Genomic DNA, 14339 nt, shown 5'->3' on the forward strand with positions numbered 1-14339 from the left:
ACCCCCCCCTTTTTTTTTGAACTATTACCATCTGGCAGGCAGTACAGGACAATAAAAACAAGGACAAATAGACTGAAAAACAGCTTCTATCCCAGGGTAAAACCGTATTAAATTCTACGGTATAGTGCAATTATCACGTTTTCAATTTCAATTATATAGAATGTAAAGGATGTATGTTTTTATTTTTATAGTTATAATATACACTGAAGACGGCATTTAATTTCATTGTACGAGGTGCAATGACAATAAACTAAACTAAACTAAAAAACATTTGTGAATGGAGTTAAATTTGTATTACAATCCTATTCATTGTATTCTGACCTCTACGTGCAGAGGTAGACTTAAAATTCCTGGCATGGTTGCTTAATAGGCTTAGCTATGAGTCAATTCTTGCTAAATTAGGGTAGAGGAAGAATTGCTCGATTCGGCTACATGGGAGATTACGTCCACTTTATTATTTAGCCTGAGACAAAGGCATAAAGCAGCTATTCCGATAGGATGATGGACATCTTGGAAATCTTCATTGTCTGGAAAGGAGACTAAGATACCATTAGAGTCACAGAAGTGCTCTTGATACTTCTCGATCATTTATAGGCAGAAAATCTTTAGCTAGAAACTTGACAGAAATCTTCACTTGGTGTAACTGATTGATTGATTCAATTTGGGTCCCGCTTTTCTCTCGCGGAGCTACTCAAGATGGCTAACGCAACATTAAAAACAAAAATTAATTCAAATTAATGCTAAAACCGATGAGCAATTCAAAGCTTGTGGAGTTCCTGACTGCTCTCTGAGCTGGGTTGTTTTCCCAGCTCGTTTCATTACCCAACTAGGTAACATCTTCAGTGCTCAAGAACTGAAGATGTTACCTAGTTGGGCAGTAAAACGTCTCCAAGAAAACAACCGAGCTCAGAGAGCTTCAAAGGCTCTACAGTTCAACCCTGAGCTTCAAATAATCTCTTCTATTGCTTTGTCCCAAAGGTGCTTTTTCAAGAGGCACCTGGACTTTCTACTTTGTCTTTTGGAGGCTTTTGAAGACTTCTATTGGTCATTCAAACCTTGTTAAAAGAGAAGACATGTTATGGAGAAGTTATGGAGAAGGTAGCAGACAAATAAAGCCTCCAAGAAAGTAGATTCCCTTACCAGGAGCAATACAGGGTGGAGAAGGCCTCTTCTATTTGAGAAAGATGAGCTTCTAACTAGGAAACATCTCCCGAAGGGCTCCTCTTGAGATTTGAATGCTCCTACCGAGACAGGTGGAACTTCTGAAATACCATCTGCTGCTGAGCCCTTTCCTCAGAAGTGGAGGATCAACCCTGAAAGCTGAAGTAACGGACCACCTGTCGGTTCAGCAAAAGCATCACTTGATCTCTTGTCCTTTGAACTGGTTTGGAGCCCACCTGCCGCATTTCGCATTTTGTTGAGGAGAGCTAAGCCAAGCAAAGCCGAGATTCCAACTGCACGGATTAAAACAGGCGCTCAACTGAAGGTCTCCGGTGGGCTCCCACCATGCCATTCATTCCAGTCAAGCTCCAGCCCTAGTGGGTTTTTTTTTTTCTTATTTTGTTCAGCAGGAATATATAACCAATAATGGAATGGAATGGAATGGAATGGAATGGAAGGGAATGGAAGGGAATGGAAGGGAAGGGAAGGGAAGGGAAGGGAAGGGAAGAGAAGAGAAGAGAAGAGAAGAGAAGAGAAGAGAAGAGAAGAGAAGAGAAGAGAAGAGATGGAAGGGACCTTGGAGGTCTACTAGTCCAACCCCCTGCTCAGATAGGAAACCCTACAACACTTCAGACAAAGGGTTATCCAACCTCTTCTTAAAAATTTCCAGTGTTGGAGCATTCACAACTTCTGGTGGCAAGCTGTTCCATTGATTAATTGTTCTGTCAGGAAATTTCTCCTTAGTTCTAAGTTGCTTCTCTCTTTGATGAGTTTCCACCCATTGCTTCTTGTCCTGCCCTCAGGTGCTTTGGAGAATAGGTTGACCCAGTGGTGAAATCCAATTTTTTTTACTACCGGTTCTGTGGGTGTGGCTTGGTGGGTGTGGAATGGCCTGGTGGGCGTGGCAGGGGAAGGATATTGCAAAATCCCCATTCCCTTCCCACTCCTGGGGGAAGGACATTGCAAAATCTCCATTCCCACCCCACTCTGGGGCCAGCCAGAGGTGGTATTTGCCGGTTCTCTGAAATGCTCAAAATTTCCGCTACCGGTTCTTCAGAACCTGTCAGAACCTGCTGGATTTCACCCCTGGATTGACCCCCTCCTTTCTGTGGTACCCCTCAAATATTGGAACACTGCTATCGTGTCACCCCTAGTCCTCCTTTTCATCAATCTAGCCATGCCCAGTTCCTGCAACCGTTCATCGTATGTTTCAGCCTCCAGTCCCTTAATCATCTTTTTCGCTCTTCTCTTCACTCTTTCTAGAGTCTCAGCATCTTTATTACATCCTCAAAACTCCTGTCTGCATCTCTTTCGCTCTCCAGCATACTAATATTTTCATGGCCCATTCTGGGGAGGACTGGTTCAGACGATATCGATAGAATTTAAAAGGCAAGGAAATGATGACCCAGGTATCTTACAAGATGCTTCAAACAAGCCTTACTTTGCACAGGTAAAGCACTACGATGGTGCCCGACATTTCCACTCCCAAACGAGACAGTTGTGGAGTGAGTTTTGCCCCATTTGTACAACCTTTCCTTCCACCGTCATTAAGTGAATCACACTGCAGTTGTTAAGTTAGTAACAGGGTCGTTAAGCGAACCTGGCTTCCCTCATGGCTTGTCAGGAGGTCACAAAAGGGGATTGTGTGACCCCGGGACACTGCAACTGTCATAAGTACATGTCAGTTACCAAGACTCTACATTTTGATCGCTTGACCATGCTGAAACGGTCGTAAGTGTGAAAAGCGGTCGTAAGTCACGTTTTTTTAGTGCCGTTGTAACTTTGAACATCATAACACGAATATTTGTAAGGCAAACACTACCTGTAATGGCTTTATAATGTAGATGACTCTGAGACGCACTGGACTCCACTACTCATTATTCCCAGATAAGGAGATTAATTTTTAAGAGTCTAGTTCAGTGTTTCTCAACCTTGGAAGCTTGAAGATGAATGGACTTCAACTCCCAGAATCCCCCAGCCAGCAGCGCTGGCCGGGGGATTCTGGGAGTTGAAGTCCACCCATCTTCAAGCTTCCAAGGTTGAGAAACACTGGTCTAGTTTATAGAAAGAGGATAGAGGGATGATTCTATGGAATCTATTTTATCCTTTCTACTAGGAGTTATAATATTCTAAAGATCCACCGGGAACTGGCAGGCAATAAAAGTTTCAAAAACCCATCATCGAAATGAAAATCCCTCATTGTTTTGAGTAACCTCAATCCCCAATCAATAATTCGGAATGGATGGGTCATAATTCAAACAGTGGGGATTCGTGGCTATTGTCCAATTCTCTCCATTTGCTATGGAAAAATCACGGCAGGCATGATTTCAATCTATTTTCCAAGTTCTCCATGGCAGTAATTAAAAGCATGGAGAAACTGGCCAGGCCATGTTAGATCCAGTTTTGTCCCACAAAGCCATTTTTTGTGTGTGTGTGGGGGGGGGGAGTTAAACTCAACTTTTGGTGACTTCATGGATAGGGTTCATGTAATTTTCTTCCTGAAAATGCAGAAGTGGTTTCCCGTTTTTGTTTCTTTCTGTGATTTTTCTTTGGTCGCCCGGAATAACTTACAAAACTTGAGATTTGTGATGGATTCCCATCCAAAAACTGACTGGGTCCGACCCTACTTAGCTTCGTCGCTTAGATAGGGTTAACCAGATCCTACCATCTAACTCATTACTTTTATTTATTTTTAATTAGTTGACGGATGTGCAACTGTAATACGCAAATCATCTGAGAAAGAAAATATCCATGCACACATGCGTTTTTCTTTTGATCATATTTTATTCCTGGCAACCACATGGGGCCTTAAGAAGTGGTTTGGCTTTCCCGTTTTCCTGGGGCTGAGCGAAAGGATTGGCCCAAAGTCACCCGACTGGCATCCTGCCTGAAATGGGACGAGATTTGGCTGAGAGAGAGAGAAGGACTGGCCTGAAGTCACTTTCCCCCCCCAGTTTTGGTCACCATATTATAAAAAAAAAGATGTAGAAACTCTGGAAAGAGTGCAGAAAAGAGCAACAAAGATGATTAAAGGCCTGGAGGCTAAAACATACGAAGAATATTGGATTTAATTTCTTTTTAACTTTTTCATTAGATGTTTTTTTACTGTTGTGAGCCGCCCTGAGTCCGGATGGAGATAGGGCGGCATATAAATCTCATTAATAAATAAATAATAAATAAATAAATAGTGGCAGGAATTGGGTAGGTCTAGTCTAGTAGAATAGAATAGAAATAGAAATAGAAATAGAAGAGAAGAGAAGAGAAGAGAAGAGAAGAGAAGAGAAGAGAAGAGCAGGAAGGGACCTTGGAGGTCTTCTAGTCCAACCCCCTGTTCAGGCAGGAAATCTTATACCATTTGAGAGAAATGATTGTCCAATCTCTTCTTAAAAACTTCCAGTGTTGGAGCATTCACAAGTTCTGGAGGCAAGTTGTTCCACTGATTAATTGTCCTAACTGTCAGGAAATGTGAAAAGAAGGACTAGGGGTGACATGAGAGCAGTCTTCCAATTTTTGAGGGGCTGCCAGAAAAAAAAGGGGGTCAACGTATTCTCCAAAGCATCTGGAGATGGGACAATAATAAATGGATGGAAACTAATCCAGGAGAGAAGCAACTTAGAACTAAGAAGAAAATTCCTGACAGTGAGGACAATTAATCAGTGGAACAACTTGCCTGCAGAAGTTGTGAATGCTCCAACACTGGAGGTTTTTAAGAAGGGATTGGACAGCCATTTGTCTGAAATCAGTATAGGGTTTCCTGCCTGAGCAGGGGGTTGGACTAGAAGACCTCCAAGATCTTTTCCAACTCTGTTATTCTCTTAATGAACTGGCTGACTCGCCTGAGGCAGAGTTAGATGTCAGATTTCCTGGCTCTTAGTCCAGCACTTAAACCAACTCAACCAACTGGTTCTGAAACAATCACACAATATTGCAGAAGCTAATAAAATAAATCCCAAATTTGGCATCCCATCACTTGGATCAACATTCTTCCTTTTTTTTTTTTTTTGCACGCGCGATGAAAGAGAGAAAAACAAACCCAAATTATTACTTAGATTGTAATAATCCGGCTTCTTTTGCAGAGGCTTCTCAATATTGCTATTTCTACTAACCGCTTAAAGGAAGACATGCATAACGCAGGAATTTCATCTGTATTATGTACATTAAATTCATTTCATTCTGAGAACAAGGAACATCCTGGGATTATTTTGGAAAAGGAAACTTTCTCAACAAAAGCTTTGGAAGACTTTGAGGTCCTCTTCTAGCCAGGCTGATAATATTGAAAAATAAATATACAAACAAGTGTACAAGAAATACGAGGAAAGAAATCTTCCTAAATCTAGTGAAATCTAGTGAAATCAAATCACGGACTGAGATTTGACAAAACCTAACTCGGGTTTACCAAAATTTTATCCATTTTCAGAAAGAAAGTCCCTTCTGTATTTTGTTATATGGTTATATTGCATTCTGCAAAGTTATTGATAGGAGGCTTCGCACCTTGGTAAGATACCAAATTATATTATATATAGAATAGAATAGAATAGAATAGAATAGAATAGAATAGAATAGAATAGAATAGAATAGAATAGAATAGAATAGAAAATATGGGATGGGATGGGATGGGATGGAATAGAGGGGTCACATGATCCCCTATTGCGACCTTCCGGCAAGCAAAGTCAATGGGGAAGTGATTCGACAAAATTCACTCAACCACCGTCTTGCTTAGCAACAGAGATTTTGGCCTAAATTGTGGTGGTAAGTCAAAGGCTACCTGCATTAGATTTGTTAGGGGGCCACATTAATCCAGATCATTATGGAATAAATTTATCAACTGGGTCAACTAGGATTTGCCAACCAACCAGCCAGCCAGCCAACTAGTCAGCCAACCAACCAACCAACTAACCAACTAACCAAACAACCAAATAGCCAGCCAGCCAGCCAACCAACCAACCAAATAGCCAGCCAGCCAACCAACCAACCAACTAACCAAATAGCCAGCCAACCAACCAACCAACCAACCAACCAACCAACCAACCAACCAACCAAATAGCCAGCCAACCAACCAACCAACCAACCAACCAACCAACCAAATAGCCAACCAACCAACCAACCAACTAACCAACCAAATAGCCAGCCAGCCAACCAACCAACCAACCAACCAACCAACCAACCAACCAAATAGCCAGCCAACCAACCAACCAATCAAATAGCCAGCCAGCCAGCCAGCCAACCAACCAGCCAACCAACCAACCAACCAACCAACCAACCAACCAACCAACCAACCAGCCAACCAACCAGCCAGCCAGCCAGCCAGCCAAGCAAACTAACAAACAATCAATCACCAACCATGATTCCCCAGAGGTGCTTTTTCAAGAGGCAACTGAACTTTCTTTGTTTTTGTCTTTGAAGACGTTTCACTTCTCCAAGAAGCTTCTTCACTCAGAACCGAAGAAGCTTCTCAGTTGAGAGGCAAAATGTCTTCAAAGAAAAGAAAAATCAAGAAAGTCCAGTTGCCTCTTGAAAAAGCCTCTTTGGGACAACCGTGACCTGGAGGACTGAGAATCTCCAGAGACCTCCAGTGATCACATGAACCCTTGGAGAGCATCGCAGAACAACTGAACTGAAAAGGTGCGTGGAACACTGGTGTGATAGTGAGCTCATAACACTAACTAGTTCCCCCCAAAACGCCAAAAAAAGGGGGAGGGTAGATGGGGATCCTGAACCCCAGTAAATTCTGAATTGACTTGTATCCCTAGTTATGATTTGTATAGCATTTCTTCCTAGTCTCCAGCTAATGGTTGAATAAGGTCAACTGGTGCCACAAGGATGTTGCTAAGTTTAATTGTTTCTATTTATATCTTACTATTTCTAGAAGAAGCTGCAAGTGTGGCTTATACCAGCCCTTCTCAATGAGTTGCATCAACCTGAACTTCTAGAAGTTCACCCAGGGCCTTGCTTCCCGAAGATGCTGGAATTGCAACCCACGAGGAAAGCCGGCTGAGATGACCTTCTCTTCCAAATGTGTCCCGCCATTTCAAAATCCCAAGTTGTTCGGAATTCAATAGCCCCAAATTGCAAACTCCTCAATACTCAGAATAACCACGTTACCATGAGAACAGTGTCTTACCCTAGGAACTGATTTATCCCAATTCACGGTTAAACGTATCACGATAACCCTAACACAGCCATTCCAATTTTCTAGGTTCCCGTTAATGGCCTTGGCTTGATGGTCATTAAAATATGGTGGCTTGGTACATCATGCGAATGCTGCTTAGGTGCAATACAGGAAGTCCTCGACTTACGATGGTTTTTTTAGTGACCGTTCAAAGTTACAACGGCCCTGAGAAAAGTGGCTTATGACTGTTTTTCACACTTATGACGGTTGCGGTCTCCTGGAGTCGCACGATCCCGTTTTGCGACCTTCTGACGAGCAAAATCCACGAGGAAGCCAGATTCACTTAACAACACAACGTTACTGTTGTGATCCACTGAATAGCGGTTGTAAAATGGGACAAAGTTCACTTAACAAATGTTTCACTTGCCAACAGGGACTTTTGGTTCGATTGCGGTCGTAACTCGAGGACCACCTGTATTCTTGCTCTTGTTATTATTTCTTCTCCATTCAGCCTGGCACTTTTCAGAGGCCCCAAATTCCTGTCCGATGGGAGAGTCTCAATTATAATTCTTGGAATTATTTGCAAGGTTTAAGATTTATGCTTGACCCGACCGACACTCTTCACAGCAATCCTGGCCTCATGGAGTTTGGATTAAAAGCCCAACTTCCAGTTGCTCTTTAACTGGGAGACGGATGCAACTGGGATGATCCCAGGGTCTCCCAGAGTGGAGTCTAATCTTGGCTGGATCGTTGTTCTTTTCCATGTTTACGCAAGATAGAAACAGGGATGGACACGTGGGACAGTGATCAATTTTCTTTTTTCTTTTTGGACAAATGATTTGACTTTGTAGCTTTTGCTTCTCACGCACGCAGGGAGAAACTTTGGAAAAATATTTCCAGAGCGCAAAGCCGGATAGCCGACAGGAAAGCGTGCTTGATTAACAGGAAGGTATAATTTACACCCTAGAAAGAGATCCGTGCGAACTTTTCAGATAATTTTCGGATAATGGCTGTGATTCATCCAAGTTGATTTCTTGGCAGGGGTGAAATGTAAAATTTGTTACTACCGGTTCTGTGGGCGTGGCTTGGTTGGGGGTGGTGGTAATGTGACTGGGTGGGCATGGCCAACTTTTTTTAAAAAAAAAAACTTTTGAAAGCATTTTTTCTAATGCTTTGAAAAGCCTCTCTGCCGATCCGGCAACTCAGCTGGGATCGTCAGAGACTTTTCAAAGCATTTTTTTTACCACCTCTTCAGCCAAGAGGTTGCAGAAAAAAATGCTTTGAAAAGCTTCTGACGATCCCAGCTGAGCCGCGCGATCATCAGAGGCTTTTTTTTTTTTTACTTTTAAAAGCATTTTTTTCCTCGGAAGAGGTTGTAGAAAAAATGCTTTTAAAAGTAAAAGAAAAAAAAAGCCTCTGATGATTGCATGGCTCAGCTGGGCAATGGGAGGGCGCAGGGATTTTTGCTACCGGTTCTCTGAACCACCCGCCATCATCGCTACCAGATCGGACGATCCGGTCTGAACCGGGAGCATTTCACCCCTGCTTCTTGGGGAAGAGTTGGGGTGGGTGGGAGGCACTAGACAGGTCACCCCAAATCACACATGGTGTCCAAGCAATTAGCATTGTTTCATCAGCTTCTAAAGGGGCCCAATCTTCTCTCTGTGGCATATAGGAAGCCCTCATCTCCCAACAGTTCATTTAGTGACCATCTGAACTTACAACCAACAGCACTGACAAAAGTTGACTTTTGCCCATTTTTCACAGTTATGCTTTACATTCAAATGCTTGGCAAATGGGTTCATATTTATGACCGTTGCAGGGTCTTGGGATCATGTGATCCCTTTTCGGTGACCTTCTGGCAAGCAAAGTCAACGGGGAAGCCAGATCCGCTTAGCGACCAGGTGACTAATTTGACAACTGCTGCCATTCACTTAACAAATATGGTGGGGGAAGTCGTAAAATATTGCAAAAAAAGCCACTCCTGACAAATGACTCGCTTAGCAACGTAAATTTTGGGCTCAGTTTTGGTAGTAAGTGGAGGATTATCTGTAGGGGTATGTTTTAATTCAGTTTAGAACTGGCCCTGCCTAATAAACAGAGGAACAACCAAATGCCAGTTCTGGACATTGCAGGTGGCTTTTAAATTAATAATAATTCTATTAATAAATGCTGCGCTTAAATGGATAAAGGGCCTAGCTATTAATATATATCTATAATACAGGTAGTCCTTGGCTTATGACCACAACTGAGCCCAGAATTTCTGTTGCTAAGTGAGAAATTTTGTGTTTTGCTCCGTTTTACGACTTTTCTGGTCACTGCAGTTATTAAGATAGTAACGTGGATGTTAAGTGAACCTGGCTTTGACTTTGCTTGTCAGGTTTCCAAAGGGGGGGGGTCACGTGACACACACCCCTGGACCCTGCAAACGTCATAAATACGAGTCAGTTGTCAAAAGTTTTGAATTTTGATCACACGACAGTGGGGATGCTGCAACGGTCGTAAGTGTGAGAAATGACCCTTAAGTCCATTTTTTCAGTGCCCCTTGTAACTTGGCAAATGAGTCCCATTTATGACAGTTGCAATAACCGATGCCTCACGTAGCAGCATAAATTTTGGGCTCGATTGTGGTCGTTAAGTCGAGGACTACCTGTAATTGATTTGGAAGGGAACCTCGGAGGTCTTCTAGTCCAACCCCTTTGCTCAAGGCAGGAGCCTTAGACAGACTGACAGAGCTGGGAGGGAACCTCAGAGGTCTTCTAGTCCAACCCCTTTGCTCAAAGCAGGAGCCTTAGACAGACTGACAGAGCTGAAAGGGAACCTCAGAGGTCTTCTAGTCCAACCCCTTTGCTCAAGGCAGGAGCCTTAGACAGACTGACAGAGCTGAAAGGGAACCTCAGAGGTCTTCTAGTCCATCCCCTTTGCTCAAGGCAGGAGCCTTAGACCCAGATTGAGGACCCAGATTGTTGGGGGCTCTGTAATACCCCTTGGAGAGGGCTGCAGAGCCCAAAGTCAAAGTGTTATTGCTGTACAGAGTAATCAGGTCGGAAGGGCCCCTGGGAGGTCTTCTAGTCCAGCCCCCTGCTCGAGACAAGAGAGCCCATCCCATCCCATTGTCCGGTCTATTTTGGATCCATGGAGACGCGCTTCTCTGGATCCCTCTGGCCGTGTGTGTGTGTGAGAGAGAGGGGAGGGAAGGGGTGGGGGTGGCGGGCCCCCCTTACCTGCTTGCGGAGCGCCTCGAAGGCGGCGCTGATGGTGTGCACCCGGGTCCGCTCGCGGGCGTTGGCCAGCAGCCGCCGAGTCTGCTGCAGCGCTTTGATCTCCGAGCCGCCGCCGCTGCCGGCCGGATCGCTCGGCCGCTTGCGAGGCGAGGCGGAGCCCTCGGGGCCGCTGTTGCCGTTGCCGTTATACAAGAGCCGGGCAGGGAGGGCGGGCAGGGGGCTCTCCGCGACCCCCGCCGCCGACGGCGCCTCCTCCGCCTCCTCCTCGGGGAAGAGCGGCCCCTGGCAGCGCAGCGCCGCCGGGAAGGGCGCCTCGACCCCCGGCAGCCCCCCGGCTCCTCGCCCGCCTTCGGGGAAGCCCCTGGGTGGCGGGGAAGCCCTGCGCACGTGCTCCGGGACCCCCGCCTGCCCCCTCAAGCCGCTTCCTCCGCCGCGCAAGCCCGGCCGGCTCCTGCGCTTCAGCTTCTGGATGCCGCGCAACTCCTTGAGGCAGAAGCGCTTCCAGCGCGTCTCCGCCTCCATCAGCTGCAAGTTCTTCATGCCGGGCGCCGGCTGGGCTGGCCTTGCTTGCTTAAGGGCCGGGCTGGAGCTTCTCCCCGGACGCGGCGGCGCCTTTGCGGGAACAGCTGCTCTGCTGCTGCCTGGCGGGTTTGCAAGCCGGGCTTCGCGCAAGCGGCGCGGACGGGCGGGCGGGGGAGGCTGTCAGCTGAAGTCCCGGCTGCTCGCGCTGCTGATGCCGCTGCTGCAGCGTCGGGGGGGCCGCCCAGCCCAGCCAGCCAGCCAGCCATCTGGGTTCGCTTAAGCCTCCGTTTGGCACAGGAGACCCCCGGGGGGAGGGAGGGAGGGAGGGAGGGAGGGGGACGCCGGGCAGGCGCTTCTTCCTCCTCTTCTTTGCGCAGCAGCTGGGTCGACCCCCCCCCCGCCCGCTTTTCCTTGGCGGGGCCAGTCAGCCGCGCAGCCCCGACCCCCAAGGAGGAAGGGAGCGTGGGGAGGGGAAGGGTCTTAGTCCCCGCCGCTGGCCGTCTCCGAGGCTGTCCCGCAGGCGGCGACTTGCAAGGGGGCGTCTCTTCCCAGCCCCCCCCTCCCCTGCTGAGACCATCTGTGCCCATCCTGACAGACGAAACGATCCCGAATGCAGAATGAGAGAGTTGGAAGGGACCTTGGAGGTCTTCTAGTCCAACCCTCCCCTGCTTAGGTAGGAGACCCTACACCATTCCAGACGAATGGCTGCCCAGTCTCTTCTGAAAAACCTCCAGGGATGGAGCATCTACAACTTCTGGTGGCAAGTTGTTCCACAGGTTCATTGTCCTCGCTGTCCTTTGTTCCAAATTGCTTCTCTCCTTGGTTAGTTTCCATCCCTTGTTTCTTGTCCTGCCTTCAGGTGCTTTGGGGAATAGTTTGACTCCCTCTTCTTTGTGGCAGCCCCTCAAATATTGGAAGACTGCTATCATGTCTCCCCTAGTCCTTCTCTTCATCAAATTAGACATACCCGGTTCCTGCAACCGTTCTTCATATGTTTTAGCCTCCAGTCCCCTAATCCTCTTTGTTGCTCTTCTCTGCACTTTTTCCAGAGTCTGAGCATCATATTTTGTATTTTGGTGACCAAAACTGAACACAATATTCCCAATGTATACAGCAGTGCAGCATAAAATAGGATTAATACTTCTTGTGATCTTGATGCTGTCCCTCTGTTGATGCAGCCTGGGATTGCATTGGCCTTTCTGGCAGCTGCAGCACTCGCCTGGCTCACGTTTAAATGATTCCCAGACCCCTCGCACAGGCACTCCTGCTGAGGCAGCTACTACCTCCTATGGCTGTGCATTTGGTTTTTTTCTTGCCTAAGTGAAAACCCTTATTCTTCTCACCACTAAATTGCCTTTTGTTGGATAAGGCCCAAGTCCTTCTGGATCTTCACTCCATCTTCTAAAGGGTTCCATCTTCTATTCCAGCCATCTTGGTCTCAGGGGTGAATTCCAGCAGGTTCTGACAGGTTCTGGAGAACCGGTAGCGAAAATTTTGAGTAGTTCAGAGAACCAGCAAATGCCACCTCTGGCTGGCCCCAGAGTAGGGTGGGAATGGGGATTTTGCAGTATCCTTCCCCTGGAGTGGGGTGGGAATGGAGATTGTTAAGGATATTGTTGTTGTGTTACCAACCAGCAGAGTGTAGAGCACAGAGAAACATTGCTGAGAGCAATGAATAAGAGATGTGCAAACTGGTTTACCAAAAGTTTACTTTATAGTGAAAAAACAATCTCGTAGTCTTTAAATCAATCCAAGTCTTTGCCAGTTAAATCAGTCCAGTGATACAAGAATCTTCTTACCACACAAACAGTAGTTGGTTAGAATAACAAGTTCACTCTGGTAACAAACCACGATGGTAGCAGATCCATCCAACGATGATAGCACAATGGTAGCAACTCCACACACAATGGTAGTTTATCATCAACTGAATACTTTACAGTACTTTTCTTAAATATGTTTACAACTAGTGATTATCTAATTACAGCATGACTCAGCATTACAATGAATCAGCAGTAAAACTTTAAAGTCACACAAAACATATTCATATTAAAGTCACAGAACACATATATTGCTTGGACAACTTGTTAGGCTCAAACCATATCCTAACAGAGATTTTGCAGCATCCTTCCCCTGCCACGCCCACCAAGCCACACTACACCTACTAAGCCACAGCCACAGAACCGGTAGTAAAAAATATTTGGATGTCACCACTGCCTCATCTAAATGGTTAAATCCCCCCTCCCTCCCTCCTAGGGATTTGCTAGATTTTCTGCTAGATTTGCTAGATTTAAATTTGCTAGATTTTCATCAGGAACGGAGAAGAACGAAGATAAACGGACAACCGTTGAAGCGCCAAGAGAGAAGGTGGGAGGTGGGAAACCAGGCGGAGAGCTTGGAGATTGTTTCTGGGTGGCGAGGGAAGGACAGAAGACATTCCGCCACTCCTGCAGGATATAGCCAGCTATCATTGTTTTTCATTCTTGAGCATCCCCTTTGCCAAAATCTTGGGGTGGGGCTGGGACAGTGAGTTGCTTGCTGGGCCTGTTTGCAAGGTTCCTCGTGGATAAGGTCACACGGATGCGCTTCAAACCGGACTCCAGCATCGGGGCAGGCTGTAGTGAGGTCTTCTCAGCCACAGGGTCTCTCCTGCTATTCTGGATCCTTTTCAGCTTGTTGATCTTGGAGAATTTGGGCAGCGTGCTTGGAGAGAGACAGGCTTCCGTTGAAACCTTGCCTCTCCTAACTAATGAGATCCTTGCAAGCCAACTGGTTTTTCGGAAGAGCTCTTTGTTTCCCGTGTCATTTCCACAATGTCCACCATTAAAGTTTTGATTTAAAAAAAAAAAAAGATGTGGAGACTCTGGAAAGAGTGCAGAGAAGAGCAACAAAGATGATTAGGGGACTGGAGGCTAAAACATATGAAGAATGGTTGCAGGAACTGGATATGTCTAGTTTGATGAAAAGAAGGACTAGGGGAGACATGATAGCAGTCTTCCAATATCCCAGGGGCTGCCACAAAGAAGAGGGAGTCAAGCTATTCTCCAAAGCACCTGAGGGCAGGACAAGAAGCAATGGATGGAAACTAATCACGGAGAGAAGCAACCTGGAATTGAGGAGAAATTTCCTGACAGTTAGAACAATTAATCAGCGGAAGTACTTGCCTCCAGAAGGAGTGAATGCTCCAACACTGGAAGTTTTTAAGAAGAGATTGGATAACCATTTGTCTGAAGGGGTGTAGGGTTTCCTGCCTGGGCAGAGGGTTGGACTAGAAGACCTCCAAGGTCCCTTCCAACTCTGTTATTCTATTCTATTAACTTGTGTCA

General features: G+C 46.0%; 1 protein-coding gene across 1 annotated transcript in view; it reads right to left on the reverse strand.

Annotated features, from left to right (window-relative positions):
- Positions 1 to 11571, reverse strand: part of ATOH8 (atonal bHLH transcription factor 8) — a 30807-nt gene extending 19236 nt beyond the window's left edge. The window contains exon 1 of the mRNA XM_060686489.2: positions 10495 to 11571. Within this exon, the coding sequence (XP_060542472.2) occupies positions 10495 to 11034 (540 nt within the window). The 5' untranslated portion in view covers positions 11035 to 11571. The remainder of the gene's footprint in view (positions 1 to 10494) is intronic.
- Positions 11572 to 14339: the final 2768 nt, after the last annotated feature.

The sequence above is a fragment of the Pantherophis guttatus genome, chromosome 5 (assembly GCF_059756535.1).
Source record: "Pantherophis guttatus breed Tessera chromosome 5, ASM5975653v1, whole genome shotgun sequence".
Classification (NCBI taxonomy): domain Eukaryota; kingdom Metazoa; phylum Chordata; class Lepidosauria; order Squamata; family Colubridae; genus Pantherophis; species Pantherophis guttatus.